The sequence below is a fragment of the Rhododendron vialii genome, chromosome 12a (genome assembly GCF_030253575.1).
Source record: "Rhododendron vialii isolate Sample 1 chromosome 12a, ASM3025357v1".
Classification (NCBI taxonomy): Eukaryota; Viridiplantae; Streptophyta; class Magnoliopsida; order Ericales; family Ericaceae; genus Rhododendron; species Rhododendron vialii.
The window spans coordinates 27,087,659-27,105,497 of NC_080568.1; the positions used below are offsets into that span (position 1 = coordinate 27,087,659).

Below are 17,839 nucleotides of genomic sequence, written 5' to 3' on the forward strand. Positions count from 1 at the left end.
GAACTCGTTCATTTAAGTTTCGAGCTGAGCCTGAACGAGCCACTAACAAGCCGAGCTGCGAGCGACTCGGTTCGTTTGCAGCCCTAATTCCATTTGTATGTTTATTGACATAATTTTTTTTTCAAATTTGCAAATCAAATATGGCATTTAAAAAAAAGTTAAAGCTAAAAAGAAAACAACAAAAGTTAAGGAAAAGTTAATGGATCAAGTAGCCAGCAACTTAATTAAGGTAGTAATATTTGGGCAAACTTTTTTAAGGTCTTTTTGCAATTTTTTAATCGGTCTTGCTATTGTTAGCTCACTAGACTAGCGATAAGCATACTAAAAGATAAAAAATATATATATTTTTGTGTACCTTTTACACAATTTAATACACATTCACACACTTAGTATTGCCACTTGGATTATTTTTTGTTTATTAGTAAGCAAAAAGACCGAAAACTCACACTCCTTTGATGGTAAAAGACTAGTGGTTTGGCTTAATAAGTCACTTGGATTATTTTTTTGTTTATTAATAGAATAAAATACGGATTACCTCCCTATCAGTATTTGGAGTTTTTGTACATCACCTCCCTAACATTTTGAAATAGCCAATTCACCTCATCGTGGTTTCGGACTAAAGTGCCAAGTTAACACCGTTAACGGAAATTGATAAAATGACTATAATACCTTGTCTTTTTTAGAGAGGATATGTAATAGTAGTAGATCAAACACTCTCAATTAATGGAAAAAACTGAAAACTCACACTCCTTCAATGGTAAAAGAGGGATGATACATACACTATCATTCATCCATTACACCATCCACTATATTTTTTGTGGAGCTCACCTCGAATTCCAAAAAAATATAGAAAAATATCCATAAATTTTAGAATAATATTTTATAAAACCCTGTAAAAAAATTAACTCAAAAAAAATTGAAAACCAAGATGAGGTGCAAAAACTCATTATTTCGATTCAACAGCAACACAAACGAACAAGTTACCGTTTAAAATTATAAACCCACATTAGAAAAAACCTCCAATAAATCTTTTATATGCTCACCTTCATCACGATTTCCGTAGCGACGGCGACATCAAAAACGATCTCTTCAGTGACATCAAAAACGATCTCTCCAGTACTGAGACGTCCTCTGCGACTAAGAGATGTAAGCGTCATCCCGCTAGAGCCGGCGCTTTTTGTAGATTATTGCTTCTTCATGATTTCTTCATGATGAGAAGAATCTAAAAAGTAAAACGATCTTGCTGTTGTCAGCCCAATGGGCTAACGATAAGAACATTAGAAGATAAAAAAATACGTATTTCTGTGTACTTTTTACACATTTTAATATACATTCACACTCTTACTATTGTCAGCCCAATGGGTTGATTTTAGAATTTTCCAAAGTAAAAAATTACATTCAAAACCTATTTTATGAATAAAGACAAAAATAAGCCAATAATTCAATTTTTTATTTTTATTAAAAAAATTGGGTTCTGATAATAATTTTATACTTTTTAGATTTCTTTTGTTATGACGAAGTAATAATCCACAAAAATTTGACGAAACACTAACAAATGCGAAAAAAATTTGAATAAAGACAAAAAAAAAGCCATTTGGTTTATTACGCCGAACATAAATTTCTTTAAATGTCCTTGGCATACAAATTGGTAAAATCAATTATATTTTGACAGAAATCTACATATCGTGTACATGACACCCACCAAACAAAACCCAGTAGCTTGCCGGCATGCTTCGAATTTGTCAAGAATTCGATTTTAAAATTGACATTGAAAACGATGACTCCCAGTCTCCCACTGCTTTTCATAGAAATAGGTTTGGAAAGTTTAATCTTAATTGTGGGGTTGTCTAGACGAAGAGAAAGTTAATCTCAATTTTTTTTACGTCACCAGTGCTGGAGGGTTGCTGTTTGTTGATTCATTTCGTTTGGGGAAGATGAAGAAAAAGGGTAGTGTTGTCTTCTTACATACAAATTTAACTTTATTTAATCTTATTTTTCATTCCAACTCTCATAATTGGCATGTGTAGCACACCTTCCGTTAGTTTGGAAGAAAGAAAAATATCTCGGTTGTACTTTAGTCCCAAATTACAAGGAGATGAGTTTGGTCATTTCAAAAAGTCAGGAAGGTGATGTGCCAAAGTCTCAAATCACAGGAAGGTAATCTGTATTTTGTCCTTATTATTATTTTATTTGTTTTTGTATTTGATAGGTTTGCATCGAATTTGAATTTGGTTCATAATTCTATACTTTTTCTGATTTTTCTTGACGAACCGAAATTATAATTCACTTGACCAATTTTTTTGGGGTGGGTGTACTAGGTTAACAGTTTTTTTTTAACAAAAGTGCTACACACACAACAGTTATGTAAAACACAACACACAACCAATCTCTAGCTGTTCATTGCTGTAATAAATGGTCAGGATTCGTTCAAACTGTTCCCCATAAAAGTTAAACTTTTCCTTGGAAGAGTTTTTTTTTAAATCTAGACCGTCCAAATACATCTGGACGGTCAAAATTACGCACACATCCAACACAACGGTTGTGCTGGTAGCATTTTTGTTTTTTTGAAAGGCTAGTATAACAGTTTGATTCCCTCTTTTTCGGTGGATATTTTCTCAACCTCTTTAATGGGCTTCATGGTCTAAACTGGGCCTTTTTGGCCCAACTATCCACAAAGTTTGTCCTTACAAAAGTAGTTGGAAGAGTTCCTCTCTGATGATAACTAGGTTATTGTCCAGGGTTTTATTTTTTTCAATTGATAAAAAGAGATCATTTATATCATATATGAAATACAAAGTACAAAGTTGGGACATTACATTAATTGCGAGAGTCCACGAGACCAACCAAGCCTACAAATTCAACCAATACAAGAAATAAGCTTATAATGGGATAGAAGCAAAGAAGTAATGAAAAGCCTGTTAAGAGGAACACCTATACGCAGGTAGAGAGATTCGAACTACTAACATCTTAATGAGATCCAAAAGTCCTGACCAATTGAGCTAGCCCCAATTGGTTGGTTATTGTCTAGTTTTATATTCAACTTCTCAATTGGTCATTTTAAAAAAGGAATAAACTTCTCAATCGGTCAATTTAAAATAAAAAAAATAAAAAAAGCTTCTCAATTGGGTCACATTGGAAAATACAGCGCCAAAAATTACGATAAGCATTTGCCCGTTTCTTTTTGAAAATTGATTTTGGCACTCCAATTTTAGCCACTGGCACTCCATTCATTGTGTCTTGACCTTGTGAGATTACAAAACAAAAAATGAAGTGTCAAAATCACATTCTTTTTTTTTTCTTCCCAAAAGGATAACTAGTATCATTGATAATCATCGAAAAAATAAACAAAGAGCACATCCATCCTTTAACAAATACGTGGATAGCCACAACGCGTATCATTGATAATCATCGAAAAAACAAACAAAGAGCACATCTATCCAAAGAGCACATCCATCATTTAACAAAGACGTGGACAACCACAATGACGAAAAGGATTCCCAAGTAAAAACGCATTTCCTCCAAAACTCTTACAAACCAAGCAATGAATCCGTTACCAACACGCCTAACAAAACTAAATTCACACATTGACCTGGCAGTTTTGACCAACGGTGTGGTCGATGTGGCGATTTTGGAAGCGTGGGTAACCAGCGTGGCCTCCTGCCAAGTTCACTATTGGGTGTCTCAGTTATCGCCTAACAGTTTGGTCGAGCGCTCTCTACAGTTTCTGGGGTCCTCATCTTCGGCTTGTTTTCTCCAGTGGTGTTGGCTTGTGGTGGCCAGGTTGTTTTCTAAAGGTGGCGGTCCAATGGTGCTGGTGGTGGGCTGTCTGTTTTTGGTGGCGGTGGTGGGTGGATGGCGTTGAACTGAATCTGTATAGAAGATTAGGGTTAGATTAAGGGTTTTCTTGAGCTGAGACTAGCTCACTTTGTTGGGTCTAGTCTTTTTTTTTTTGTGCATGTTTATTGTTTGATCTAAGCATTTTAGGCTCACAAATGTTATGGGCTTGTCTCTTTAGATGTATTCGAGCTTTGTCCCAACTGACCGTATTTGTAACATTTGGTTGGAATTCCCTTATTTTTTTTATTAATAAAATATTACTTTTGTCGATAAAAAAAAGGGTAAAGAGAACGAGCTTTTTTTTTTCCTTTGGTCAAACTGAAATTTAGAGAGAAGGAATTTGATTTAAGGGCTGAGATTCAATTAGCATAGTTTGCAACAGAGGATGGAAACGTAATGTTGGAATAGAGGATCCCACGCAGAGAGAGAGAGAGAGAGAGAGAGAGAGAGAGAGAGAGAGAGAGAGAGAGAGAGAGATTGAAGCCAGAAGGACTGGAGTTTACTTTCTGCGCATACAATTGGCACTGTCATTGATGGAGAGATAGCAATGCATTTAACATTGCTTTCATCACGGCTATCCACCAGTACTTTATTGTTTCCTCCTCTCCTTTGGTTTCCCTTTTTCTATTTCTCGGGGGGGGGCCTGTGGCCTCTGCCAGGAATCAGAATGCAGCAAAAAAATGTGTAAGAAAAATTACTCCATCATCAGACTCCAGAGAAAAAAAGAACAAAAAGAGCAAATCAATAGAGAAGAGAGAGTAAGTGAGCTTCTTCCTTCTGTCCATTGGGACGACTAATTGGTCAGTCTCAAGTATTGGATGCACATATATTACTGCCTCTTTCTCCTTTCTTTCTTTTTTTTATTTTTTTATTTTTAAAGCATCCGGACCAGCTTAGCCAGCCGCATCTCGAATAATTGTGGAGACCAATCCACTGTGCACTCGTGAAAAGCTCTGCACGCGCTGGTTTCCGAAAGAATTGATATCACCTGCAAAAGATTTCGGACGTAAAACCTTAAAAGAATAAGCTCTACACCTGATCGGCTCCATGATTCCTCCCAACTCTCTAGAGCATTGACGACCAAGTCAACCCTTACACGTTAAACCACCCTCGGGGGGTCCTGTAATGCACTACGTCAGCTGTCCATCTCAGCTATCGACGGTTTGAATTTTTAAAAATAACTCTTCCAAAGAAAAGTATTCTCTCCTCTGAAAAAGTATCTGGACCATTAAAAACACTTTTGGACGACTAAAAACTGTGCCTTGCAGCCCGGTAGTAGTAGTGCATGCCTGCGCTACATGGCCGGTGGTCTTCCCTGCCCTCCTCTCTCTCTCTCTCCATGATTCCTCCCATCATTTCTATTACTCCTACGACTGATAGTATTTTGACAGTAAAAAAATAAGGTATCTCTCCCAACTGATAGTAGTACTACTATATTATGATTAATTATTGATGATGATGATAATGATAGCTCAATGGGGATAGTAGTTGGTGACGGTGATAGTCCTTTGTCAGATGAATGTGTCCCCACCCTCTCTCTCTCTCTCTCTAAAATACTTACTCCATTGGACAGCAGGGGTGCATTCAATCGTCTTGATTACAGTACAATGGAGTAATTGCTTCTGCGTTCAATCATCTATGCATGATAACACCACATACGGTTCATTTTGGAGATTTCGCTGGTTGATTAATTCTGCCATGGTTACTTGGTTAGGCTTCATTCTTGTAATGAACTTTTTTGTTAGTTTCTTCTCTCTTTCGTGTGTTTTCTTAGTATTTTTTTGAAATTTTATTATATTTGCTTTTTGAATTTTTTTTTGAATTAATCATCTGTCTCGACGAAGGGGAGGAGAGGTTAAAAAGTAAAAAATTATGACTAGAAGAAAAAAAAATAGTTCACTAAAGATGAATAAAATAAGAAACAGTTGTCTTTTTTTGTCTGTAGTATCGTTTTATATAAACTTTTTTCAACACAGGCACACATTTTTTATACTACTTTTTTGATTCTTCTTCGCAATAAAAAGCTCAACAAAAAGTTACTACGATAAGTCAAAGAATACCGAAAAAAGTTTTAGACAAAAAGCTTACAAAAATGCACCCTTATTGTTGGGAGTTTATAAATGTTTTAAATAATGGTAGCGATCGTGATACTTATGGGGAGCATATATAGTAGCGGGAATCAATCGGTTATATATATTGGTAAATTTGTGAACATGGGTCGATCTGATCAACCGTAATAGTTGAGTATCGGTTGTGAGTCATACTTGATCGACTTGTCCGCACAACCCCGCACAACGTCTTTGGCTCTAGGGATGGGGGCCATCCCACAATTTTTCTTGGAGGAGGGTTGATTTGCCTGAATTAATTGTAAGTTAAGACAACAAAATGAAATTTTCGTATACTTTCCTTAAAAAAAAAAAAAAAAATCCAACAAACAGAATAAAATCACTTCAACCAGAAGCCTGACTTCCATCCATATTGAATACTTGTTCCAGTATATGCCCATCCATAATATTGAAGTTTGACATGATTTATGTTTTGGATATGCTAGGACTAGCTCAGTTGGCCCGAATTCTTACATCTCATTACGAGGTTAGGAGTTCGAGTCTTTCTACCTGCGTATGTGTGTTCTTTCCTTTGAATTTGTTGGGGTTATTTCTTTCCTTAATGGAGTTTGTAGTTGAGTTGGGCTTCTAATAATTGTGGTCCATTTGATGGGCTTATTTATCCTGTTGGTTCAATTGTTGAGTCTGGTTATTCCGTAGACTCTCACACAATAGATATAGTGTCCCGTGATTAGTACTTTGTACTTCATGTAATGATCTATTTTGAAATTCCGGCGTACCCAAAAAAATAAAAAAATCTATCCTACCGATTGGCAAAAAAAAAGAAAAAAGAAATACACTCCGAAAAGGGGGCAAATTGGAGGCTCAAGTTCATTTTCAAGACCGGAGAGGCGCTACTCCCAAAATGTATGGCTAAGGTCCGGATTGGATGGTGCAACAAAAGGTAGGGAAACATGTGGTTGATGTTAACTATTCATTCACCACAATTTATTAAGATAAATTACGAAAAGTCAAAATTGCAGGAAAAAACTTTATTTATTTTGTTGGAGTGATGGGAGACAATGTTCCATTGAGTCATATATAAGTTGTCCTAGTATTTATATAGGTATGTAATATAATCTGAACAAATTGAGCGATTCTATTCATCCCTGCAGGACACGAGACGAGCTTCAGATAAAATTTTGTGCTCGGGAACAGACTCCCTGTCGGTTCTCGTTCTTGCAGTTAGTAGTTGATATTTTTTTTCATCCCGATCGGTTGCGAGACAGTATTTGTCATCACTGCAAGAGTGCAGAGATCTGTATTGGATCAGACGACCATTTATAATACTGTGTTGCCTTACAATAACCTACTCTGCTTCAACTTTTTTCTGTTTTCCTCGTGATGCCAGGGAACTTTCTGCTTAGAGAGGGAGAGAGAGAGAAGTTTTCATGAGTCCAAAGGATAACTTAACCGTACATAAACATGAAGGATTTGGCCTAAGTGGTCTCGGCCTGGACTTAGGACCGACGGGAGGGAGAGGCTGGAGAAAAACAAGGGCTTCAGGCCCCTAAAAGAGATTAAAAATGAGGGTCTCAAAATTCTAGGACACACACACATACACACACACACACACACACACATATATATATATATATATATATATATATATATATATATATATATATATATGGCTCCAAATTGAACAAATGTTCTCAGCATGTTTTTGACGGGTATTAATTATCAAAACATGTAATGGACCGTCATTTTTCCTTCTTTTTTTTTTCTTTGCACTAAACCTCCTTAACACAAATAGGTCCAATTGAAGTTTAGGAGCCATAAAATAGGCCTAACGGTGGAATTAGTATGTTTGCAGCAAAATGTGTGAGAAGACTACTTTTCAAATGATGGATTTTGAGGTATCGTAATAGTTGCATTTTTTTTTTTTTGTATAATTACATGCTTATATTTTGTAATGGTAATTTTTTTGTAATGGGTTTTTTTCTTTTCTTATTAAGACTCTTTGTTGACCAACTTTTGTATGAAAAATATATGGAGGCCGGCCTCATTCTAGAGTTTCGCTTTCGGCCTCCAAAACTTATGAGCCGGCCTTGCCTGGACTTAGGTGTTTGCTTCATCCTAAGGTCTCAAGTTCGATTCTCCTTGTCAATAACTCTTGAGGCCACCTCACCACCTCACGTAAGCGTGTGAAATGGCTGTGGAAGGGGCTGTAACGATTAGTCCAAGGTGCGCGTAAGCCGGCTCGGGACCCTGCATTACCCAAAAAAAAAAGTTAACTGTACATATATATCAAAAGAATTGATCAAGTTTTTATGAATCTAAAAGTACTACTGTTACACCCATATACTCTCCTATAATACTACAGTATTTTTTTTTTACTAAGCAAAAGAATTTATTACTTTTTATAAATGATTAGGAAGATTAAAAGGAACAAGGGCACACCGGCATAAAGTCACCCAAGACCTAAAGGCAAGATGTCAACCGGAAAAACCAAAAAACCAAAAAAAACCTAAATGTAAATAGCCAAGAACTTCTCGTACCTCAACTCCAAACAAACAATCGAATTTACTGGGTTTTTATTTTTATTTTTATAATACTACTGTTACCAAATTTACTGGTTTTTTTTTGAAAAGAAGAAGAGTTTTATTAACTTGAGTAAGACTCCATTCTCGATTCATATATTAAACTGTTAAATGTCCCGATATTATTATACAGCTACTCTTATAATTACTTGTCCCAGTACTTCCTTTTTTTACCCTGCAAAAGGGCCCCCAAAAATAAAATCCCTACCTTCTATAATGACTAACCAAACGAAGGATCAAAATAGGTACACTCTTATTACTTGTCCTTGTACTGACTTTTTTATGCTGCAAAAGGTCCCCAAAAAATTAAATCCCCTCCTTCTAATTTTACTAACCAAATTTATAAGCATCAAAATACTGAAAATAGTACTACTTCCGTCCCAAAAATAAATGTCCGGTCCGCAAAATGAGGACTTAAAAATAATACTTTTCCTATAAGAAAAAATTCTAACTTTTTTTCATAAATTTTTAAAAAAAATTTATGGATATCTAGTAAATTGTTGGAAAAAGTTTGAATTTTTCTTGGAAAATTTGTACTATTTTTAAGTTTTCGTTTTTGTGGACTAGATATTTATTTTTGGACGGAGGAAGTAACTGATAATTAAGTTAATTGGTGTTCTCTATGCCATTTCGACCCCTTATTCTTTGGAGAAATTATTTTATCCTCTTGGAGCATTGTTGATCCATAGGAGCTTTGTGTCACGCATTTGTGTAGGCTCCACACACTTTTATAAATCAATGCTCAAGGAGCATGGAATAATCACTCCTTCCTCGCCAACGTTTTCTTTTTGTGTTTGGGTTGCTTCTGCTTGCCCTTACCCCTTTTAATCTTTGTATCCTCTTCAGAGATTAATAAAAAAAATTTGCCGAACAAAAAAAATTATCACTCCCTCCTTAGGAAGAAATTATTATTTGCTCATAGAGTACCGCCATATAATGCTCCAGGAGACTACTCCCCACACATTTGTGCAAAGTCCATTACCAAGTATATGCCTCCGCACGAACATAGCGCGTAGACCGAGAAAATCCTTAGAGCATCTCCAACATTGACCCATTTTAAGACTCAAATTTAAAATTTAGGCAAAACCCACAAAAAATCCTTTCCAATCTTTGACCCAAACCTCCCATTTTGGGTTTTACCCATTTCTTTTCCCAAATTCGAGACAATCTAAAAGTCTCTCCCCATTTTTTCTTCCAATATTCCAACGGCTCATTCCATGTCATTCTGAGAGCATAACGTCGGCTTTCCCAAACTTGGATACCTGCAACTCTTTCTCTCTTGGCCATCGCCGCCAGAATGAGTTCCTACAGATGAAAAAGAAATGAGGATACATGAATCAGAGTTTTGTGAGTGGTGGTAAATGGTAGACTGTTTGGGTGATTGGCCGTGGTTATGGAGATGAGTCGAGTTCTTCTTCTTTTTCTTCACAGCAATCAGTCATTCTCTACCCCAAATCAAATTTGTTCCCTTCTATTATTTACACTATTGCCATTGAATACTTAAGTGGGGGGTTTCAAATCAGAAGTGGAAATCTCACCACGCAGAGGTTTTGTGTTTGGTGGTGAACATATCCTATTTACGCAATTGATTTTGTTCCACACAGATGAACGTAGTACGAGTTTGCCCCCTTTTTTAGGCTTAGGGTTTGCAGTTAGGGTTTTTATTTCTCTGGGTATCTTCCATTCATTCAATCTTGGGAAATCACATTGAAGATGGAGTATTTCTCACTTTCGCTTTTACTCATTGTCCAGGTAAATATAATCAATCCCTCTCTCTCTCTCTCTCTCTCTCTCTCTCTCTCCATTTAATTGTGCAAAAATAGTTGAAGTTTGGTTGCCTCCTTCTCATTTGAACTGATTTCCTCTTTCTTCTCCTTTTCTGCTTTCTAGGGTTTGATTAAATCTTTAACCGTAAACTTCAAATAATACTGTACCGGCCCAATTCAAGGTTAGTTGTTAACCACTTTATCAGCCTCTTAATGGATCCTATATCGTAAGCTATTTCAGTGAATAAAAGGGGCTAAAATGGCCGACTTAATTTCGGACTAGCGATAGGGATTTTTTCTCATAGCTCTAAGGTCTAAAGAGAAAATTGAAAATCATTAATTTTTAGCCATTGAAAGCCACATTTCGATGCACGTTTTTTTAATTTTTTAATTTTTTCGTGTTTTCAGTACGCCTGTACCTTGTACATATACACCAAGTTTAAGAAAAACTAAACAAATTACCAATAGGGTTTCGGCCTAAACATGATAATCTATTTTCTTTGCCAAAGATTAATTATTTATAGAAAGATTGAGGATTAACTATTTGAAGCAGTGATTAAAAATCCTAATAATTAAGCTCATTAAGTAAAGTCCAACTTGGCTTTAGCTAGCAAATCTCACTTCATCACAGCCAACTTCTATGTGGTCCTGATCTGAGTAGTACTAGTTTACTGCTACTATATAAGTGGATGCATGCTTTTAAAAACCCTATAATTGAATATGGTCCCTCTTCTATGAAAGCAGTAGCTGAAACATCTACCCAGCTGATGAATAAAAACTCTAATACCCCCCTAGGCCATAAAAACTCATTGGACAGTCACATGCTCAAACTTATCTCATTCATCACAACAGGGAAAATGCTAAAAACAGCCTGGTGGCCTGTCGATCGAAAAAGTGTATTGAACGCGTGAACCAAGTATAGAAGTGTGTCGAAAAGTGTAACAAGTGTATTAAAATACGTGGTTTTAATTTTGTCATTCTCTTTGGTTCATTAACAGCCTAGCTGTCAATAGAAGAACCCATTCACAGTAATAACAATTGTTCGTTGTCCTCTAAATACGTACAGATGCGTATTTTTAAAAAGCAGTTAACCGTCCTGGTCTTGCCTAATTCGACTGCCTAATTAGTTATTGATATAATTTGTTCTTGGTGATATGTACCACGATAATTTTCTTCAAAAATTCTTCTTGAAAAACGGGGATAATAGAAGAGAATGAAGACTTTAAACCAAAAAGAAGAAGAAGGAAATAAAAATTTCTTTGCCGATCAAAAAAATAAAAAATATGGGTTGTTTAGCCCTAGAAAGAAAGAACTTAAGGATATTGTGCAAGAAAGGGTTCAACGTCATGCCTTCTTTTTATTGAGATAGGCATGCATTTTTTCAATCCATGCTTTGTCAATAAAGCAATCACCCTTCCTTTTTTGGATGGTCCCCAAAAAAGTTTTAATTAAATTTCCTGCCTTAGTACTTGTTTATACGTGAATTACTACCAAAATGTATGCACCTATGCTGCAAAACTTCTCAGCTGACCGATCTATAATATTCCGAAGTACTAAAAAAAAAAAAAAAAGAATTACTACCAAATGTACAATGCAAAGTTTGATTACGTAGCTACTTGTATATGGCTAATTTTATGTGCATTTATGATCTCTCGTGTTATGTATGGAGACCTGAACCGTCTAAACTAACGTCTACTTAGCGCATCGATTAACAGACAGGCCACGTGGTCGAAACTATGCCATATCTTTTTCTTTTTGCTCTTTCCGCGTGCAACTTGGCATGGTAGATTCTCGCGTTTTGTCTTTCAAAAATTGTGTCTTAAGTTTCCTCTCTGAAAAAAAAAAAAAAGGTTTAGATCTTATCATCCAGTTGTACGTTCACACGTACAGTTCATCTACATATAAGAGAAGACTTGAAAGGTCCTTGTTCCTCCTCTCCTCTTCTCTCCTCTCCTCCTCCTCCTCCGACAACAATAATCCTCAATCGGATATGCTTTATGCTTTGGAATATATCAAGAGTCGAATTGAAGAGCTGCGAATTGCGTGAGTGAGATTTCCGACTCATGTGAGTTTTTCTTCCATGATCTTAATTTCAAAGTCAAATAACTCTATTTTCTTGCACAGTGAAAGATAGAGAAACCATCTTAGATCAAGGAGAAGAAGAATACTAGAAGAGAGGAAAGGAAGAAATTTTGAAGTGATCAGATTTTGGTCCTAATCATTTCTATTGCAAGTTTGTTCTCACAATCCGCAACTACTTTTTTTTTTGTAATTTTGTGAATCTTGTGTTCAATTGGGTTGTTGGGAACCATTTTCCCGGCCAGTCACCTCTAAAATTAACCCTAACTATTACTTCACTTTCTTCACAAAAGTTCTTGAAGAAGAACCACTTCTTGAATTCAATTACAAAATTGCACTATAAAACCTTAATTCTAGTCCATTTTCTGTCATGATTTACCATTATCTTAAACATAAATTATAGATATAGGTTTTCGAGGTGTTCAATCTTCATCATACATGCAAACTGATTTGATTTCTTTTATTTGCGTCCATTTTTTTTTTTTTTTGAACGGCGAAGAATATTTTTATTGATTTCTTAGAGATTGTTGCAAAAGAATTGCTAGAATGAAAATGACTACAAGATCGCCTCTATATACTGCCTACCAACAATTGGAAAATTTGTGTAGGTTCAGTTATCCCCTTGCAGCTCAATGATGAGTTAAGATGATCACAGCTACAAGAGAAAAAGATTTCGAGGCGAAGGCCGAAGGCGACACCAACAACAACAATAACAAGTTCCCCAAGGCACCATCAAGCTCAAGGCAATGGTCGGCATTTAGAAACCCGAGAATTGTACGCGTCTCTCGTGCCTTTGGAGGAAAAGACCGGCACAGCAAGGTTTGCACCGTGAGGGGCTTGAGAGACCGGCGGATCAGGCTTTCGGTTCCCACAGCTATTCAGGTATATGATCTTCAGGATAGGCTCGGTCTCAGCCAGCCGAGCAAGGTGGTAGACTGGTTGATGGAAGCTACTAAGCTCGATATCGATAAACTCCCACCTCTTCAGATGCCCCCGGGGAATTTCAGCCAGTTCCACCCGGCAACCCTAGTTTCTCATGATTTGAATTCCCCTCAATCTTCTTTCTCTCCCTTCTTTAGTCCGAATCCAACGTACGCCAAGGAAGGGGTTAAGATCAACTGTAACGCGGGAGACGATCAAGAAATGATGGGGAAATCATTGATGAAAGGCTGGGAATTTGGAGGGAAGCTCAAGGAAGTTGAGAGGGAGACTACTAGTGTTGAGAAAACCAAGTGGAATATGAGAGCAAACGAAGAGCAAAATCTCTCAGCCCAGAACTTCTTTCCCATTGCCAGCAACTCCTCCAATTCCTTCCCAAACTTGCTCAACAATTCCATGCCATACAACTACTTCCATTGGGATCCTAATTCCACTCTATCCTTGTCTCAGTTTCCCTCCCAAACGGAAACCGCCAATCCCGGTAACTTGATGTCGATACCATCATCGATGGCGCCTTTCTCGTCTGGCTCTCAACTGTTTCTATCTCCGCCCTTGGCAACACCGTCGATTTTCCCTCCGTTTCCTCCCTATGTTACCACTCTAGGAGAGGGCGATACAAGGCAAATTAACCACTTCCCACTGATGAGCTCAAATTCACAACACGTTGTTCCGAACTCACTCGTTTCGTCCCTCAATTCTTTTAGTTCTCCGATGAGTTCTACCTCCAAAGTCGATCTTCATTCGCAGATCGAACAATCAAAGGCTACCCAATAAAGGATGCACCGGTTATATAATTCTCGAACAATACCAATTGAGCCCTCCTTGCATGAGCAGACAAGCTTTTCATGGGGAAGATCATGGTCAAGATATTGTTCGATACCTAGCTAGCTGCAGTTGTGAGTGACATTTTCTGAACGAATCAGACGAGGAGAACTCAAAATCGCGCTCTGGGATATCCCTTGCTCGGCGGGTTCTTCAAGAGAGTAAGTGTGTTTGTTGTGTGTAAATACGATTATATGCAGCAAATGAAACATAAATATATAAAAGCTTGTTACTGCAAAGTGAGATAAAACTTAATTATACTGTATGATGATAATCTGCATGCTTTGGTTTATGTTTTTCTTCTTCTTGTCATAGTAGTAGAATATTATTGAGTGCATTTTGCAGGATTTATGGTAATGAGTTACATTATTAATTTGTGAGTGGGTAAAAATATAAGTGGCCATTATTTGACATTAGAATCTGTTTTTGTAGGCTTTAACTTGTATGATTGCCATCCATTTGTTGCAACCCCTACTCCTTAGGGTTTCAGATTAATTATTTGAATTGGAAGTGATTTCATCCCTTTATTCTGTAGTGTCTGATTTTTGTTTAAGAACTCTCTCTCTCTCTCTCTCTCTCTCTCTCTCTCTCTCTCTCATGACCGAGGCAGTGAAAAGATGATAAATCTCAATGTCAATGTCGAGTTCAATAAAATTTTGTTGTCGATAAAAATAAATAAATTCTGAGACATGGTATGATTGTCTCACACACACACACATACCGCGGTACAACTATTTTAAATGGTATTCAGAGCAACTCCACCCCTATTTTCCATTTCGGAAAATCGAATTTACCTTAATATTGTAACATGTATTTTGAAAATACTACTATTCAAACACACTCAAATCATAATTCTTGATTTTTAAGTCTGCTTTTCAAAAAAGTCGATCTCCAAAACTCATCCTTTCCTTCAAATTAGTTTTAACTTTATTTGTTGTACATATTTTTTGTATGAGGGCGCTTCAGCTAACCTCTTAGAGTGGGAAAATGCAGACTTCTGTTAACAGCCGTTGAATTGTATTTTGAATGGTCCGGATTCGCAGACAATCTATTCGCGCGAATAGATACGAATAAATATCTATTCGCGAATCCGGACAATTCAAAACACAATCCAACGGCAGCTGAGCGACGTCCGCATTTTTGTGGTATAAGGGTGACCTTAGTTGAAGCGCCCTAATTTATCGTATATATTCAACATTTCTTTTTTTCTCGGCTCATATATATTCAACATTCATCTCATTAATTTGAATACACTGTCAATACAACTTGCATGCATCGCACCTGCATACAAGAACTTACGTGCATCTTATAAACTACAGATCGATCCGTCTCTAACTCCATTTTTCATTTCCTTTCGGAAAAATAAAAAAAAGGATCGGATTTTTGAAATGGAAAATGGCGTCTGGTTGTAGAGAAATATATGGTTCAGATTCTGAAAAAAAAATGCAGCTCGTTTGGAGAATGCTCTCTCATGGGGGTGTCAAAAGTGTAACCATATTTTCCTTTCCAATAAGTACAAGTAATAAAATGCTCTCTCATGGGGTGTACGTCCTTGTGTTAAATATTGCCTGCATGCTCTTTCACATCATCAAACATTGATATATCATGCCGAAATTGGTGAGTATAATTAAGATAACTTACTTTCAGTGTACTAGATGAAGTTATTTCGTCGTTTGTAGTGATTATGTGGGCCATAATACAAGAGAAAACTATGGTATACACATATATATAGTGTACCATAGAACTGTTACGGGTAGATGCTCGCTCCTTGTACTGACGTCGCCTCGCCCTGGGGCGCCCATTTTAATTTATATTATTTATTCAAAGATTTAAATATTTTTTGTTCGGAAAAGAAATGTTACGGATACTTTTGGCGTGTTACACATATTTTTGGTTAGTTTTGGAACACATATAGAACTGCTTGCTTTATAATTGAATGATCTAGAAATACAATTAATTGGCAGCAAACCAAATAAAAATAATTTTTTGATCTCAAAATTACTTGACTTTTCGTAAGCTACCAACAATTTGGGACAGATCGAGAGGGTATGATGAACACGGATATCAGGCCATGCATCTGGCAAACGTATGTAAACGAACAGTCACTTGTTTAGAAAATCTCCGAACACTAGAATAACTTTTCTAGCCCAAGTGGTCGTGGAGGGGACCTTAGCGTCGACGAGAGAGGTATGAATTAAGTTGGAATTCTTGCAGCAACATTGGCCTGTCATAACCTACGTTTTACTCCAAAGTTCAACAATACTAGATTTGCAGTACTGGATAGTTCATTTTATGACCTAATGAAGTTTCCACGATTTGTTAGACAGTCGACGGATCCAGAAACTGCAATTAGGATAACAACTAGTTTAAAGTTTTTGAGATCGATCGTCAATAAACGCAAACCCTAGCTTTCCTAGGACCAATCGAGTCCCGTTGTACATCTTATAAGTTCTCGAAATATGCTTAGCTACCCCCCCAAAAATTACAGTGACCGACATATCGTAATTATCTGCAGTTCATAATTGGAACCAAATTAATGTCTTCACTAGATTACCTTTAATTTCTACAGTATTCATTAAGGTTGTACAAGACTTATTTGATTAGATCCCTTTAAAAAGATTTGGCGACTCAATATTCATTAAGGTTGCACGTTAGACTTATTCATTAAGGTTGTACTAGCTTAAGTTATTTGGCGACTCTTTTTTTATATTGACTGATAATCCATTGCGTACCCAAGAAATGTGGAATTTATTGTCTAACGTGCCAATAGACGTTTGTTAGAAACCCTAACCTTGTTTTACTTTCTTTCAAATAAACGGAAAAAAAAAAATTAGAAGATACTTTTTACCTAATATTATTTGATTGGCGCATTCTCCTTTATCATCAATCTTACAAAAATAGTGCGATTTGAATCATTTGGTGAGAACGATCTCTCCCCTTTTTCTTCACTTTCTTTCTCACTATCCAAATAGGCCTATAAGATAATTATCGTGCATGCACCTGGTGATGAGTTACAACAATCCATTTCATGACAACCACCAAAAATATGCAGTATGTATAAGTTATTAGAAAAGCTCTGCAAACAGATGCTCAGGCATAGATGCAGACAGAGATGTGTTCTTAATTGTTCGATGTATGCAGATTCCACGTGCATCATGTGAAGCCCACGTGTATTAATTGTACGACTCTGAATGCATCTGTAGCCGATCCATTTGTACGTATCTGTACGTAGCGTTGGTTGTTTTTCAATAGCAACATCGAAACACGTGCGTAGAGGTAATGGTCGTGTTGTAACAATAAAAGGAGTATCGGTAGTAGCTAGTAGGAGAGTATTGTGCACTTTCCGAGGCTTTTGGGCGTTTTGTGTAGTTAACGATTTGCCAACTGCATTTGTTGGGTTTTTCTCTTTTTGCAAAAAACATATTCGAAAGGTTAAGAGATAAGTTACGAATTTGCGAGTAGCAATAGTAGGTGGGTTTTGTGCACTTTTCGATACTTTCTCAATGCTTTTCTTATTGTACCGTTTTCATTTAATAATTTATCCTTGTAATAAATGAAAAATATCTTCGCCATTCAGTTTAAAAAAAAAAAAACCCCGATAACATGAGTATCAAAAGATAAATATGAGGAATTTGTAATCATTAATTCTTATACTATTTCTTGTGCGAAAAAGCTTAAAAGGACCTGAATCAACGTAGCAGTCGTCAACTAGCCCTAGCACACCTAGAAAATAGAATAATGAATCGCC

The 17,839-nt window shown here is 36.5% G+C and overlaps 1 protein-coding gene across 3 annotated transcripts; it reads left to right on the plus strand.

Moving 5' to 3' along the window:
• The first annotated feature begins 12,041 nt into the window (after positions 1-12,041).
• On the plus strand, positions 12,042-14,507 carry LOC131310198 (transcription factor TCP5). 3 transcript variants are annotated; one of them, XM_058337099.1, is made up of 3 exons: positions 12,141-12,294; positions 12,376-12,484; positions 12,939-14,507. In XM_058337099.1, the coding sequence occupies exon 3, from the start codon at positions 12,976-12,978 to the stop codon at positions 14,041-14,043; it is 1,068 nt and encodes a 355-aa protein (XP_058193082.1). In that variant the 5' UTR covers positions 12,141-12,294; positions 12,376-12,484; positions 12,939-12,975; the 3' UTR covers positions 14,044-14,507. The 3 variants fall into 3 exon arrangements, with proteins under 3 accessions (XP_058193081.1, XP_058193083.1, XP_058193082.1); XM_058337098.1 differs by lacking the exon at positions 12,376-12,484 and having other exon boundaries at positions 12,042-12,316; XM_058337100.1 differs by lacking the exon at positions 12,376-12,484 and having other exon boundaries at positions 12,140-12,316; positions 12,945-14,507.
• Positions 14,508-17,839: the final 3,332 nt, after the last annotated feature.

What these genes read in the sequence shown, in the direction of transcription:
- LOC131310198 (XM_058337098.1), top strand. Translation starts at nt 12,976, where the DNA reads ATGATCACAGCTACAAGAGAAAAAGATTTCGAGGCGAAGGCCGAAGGC.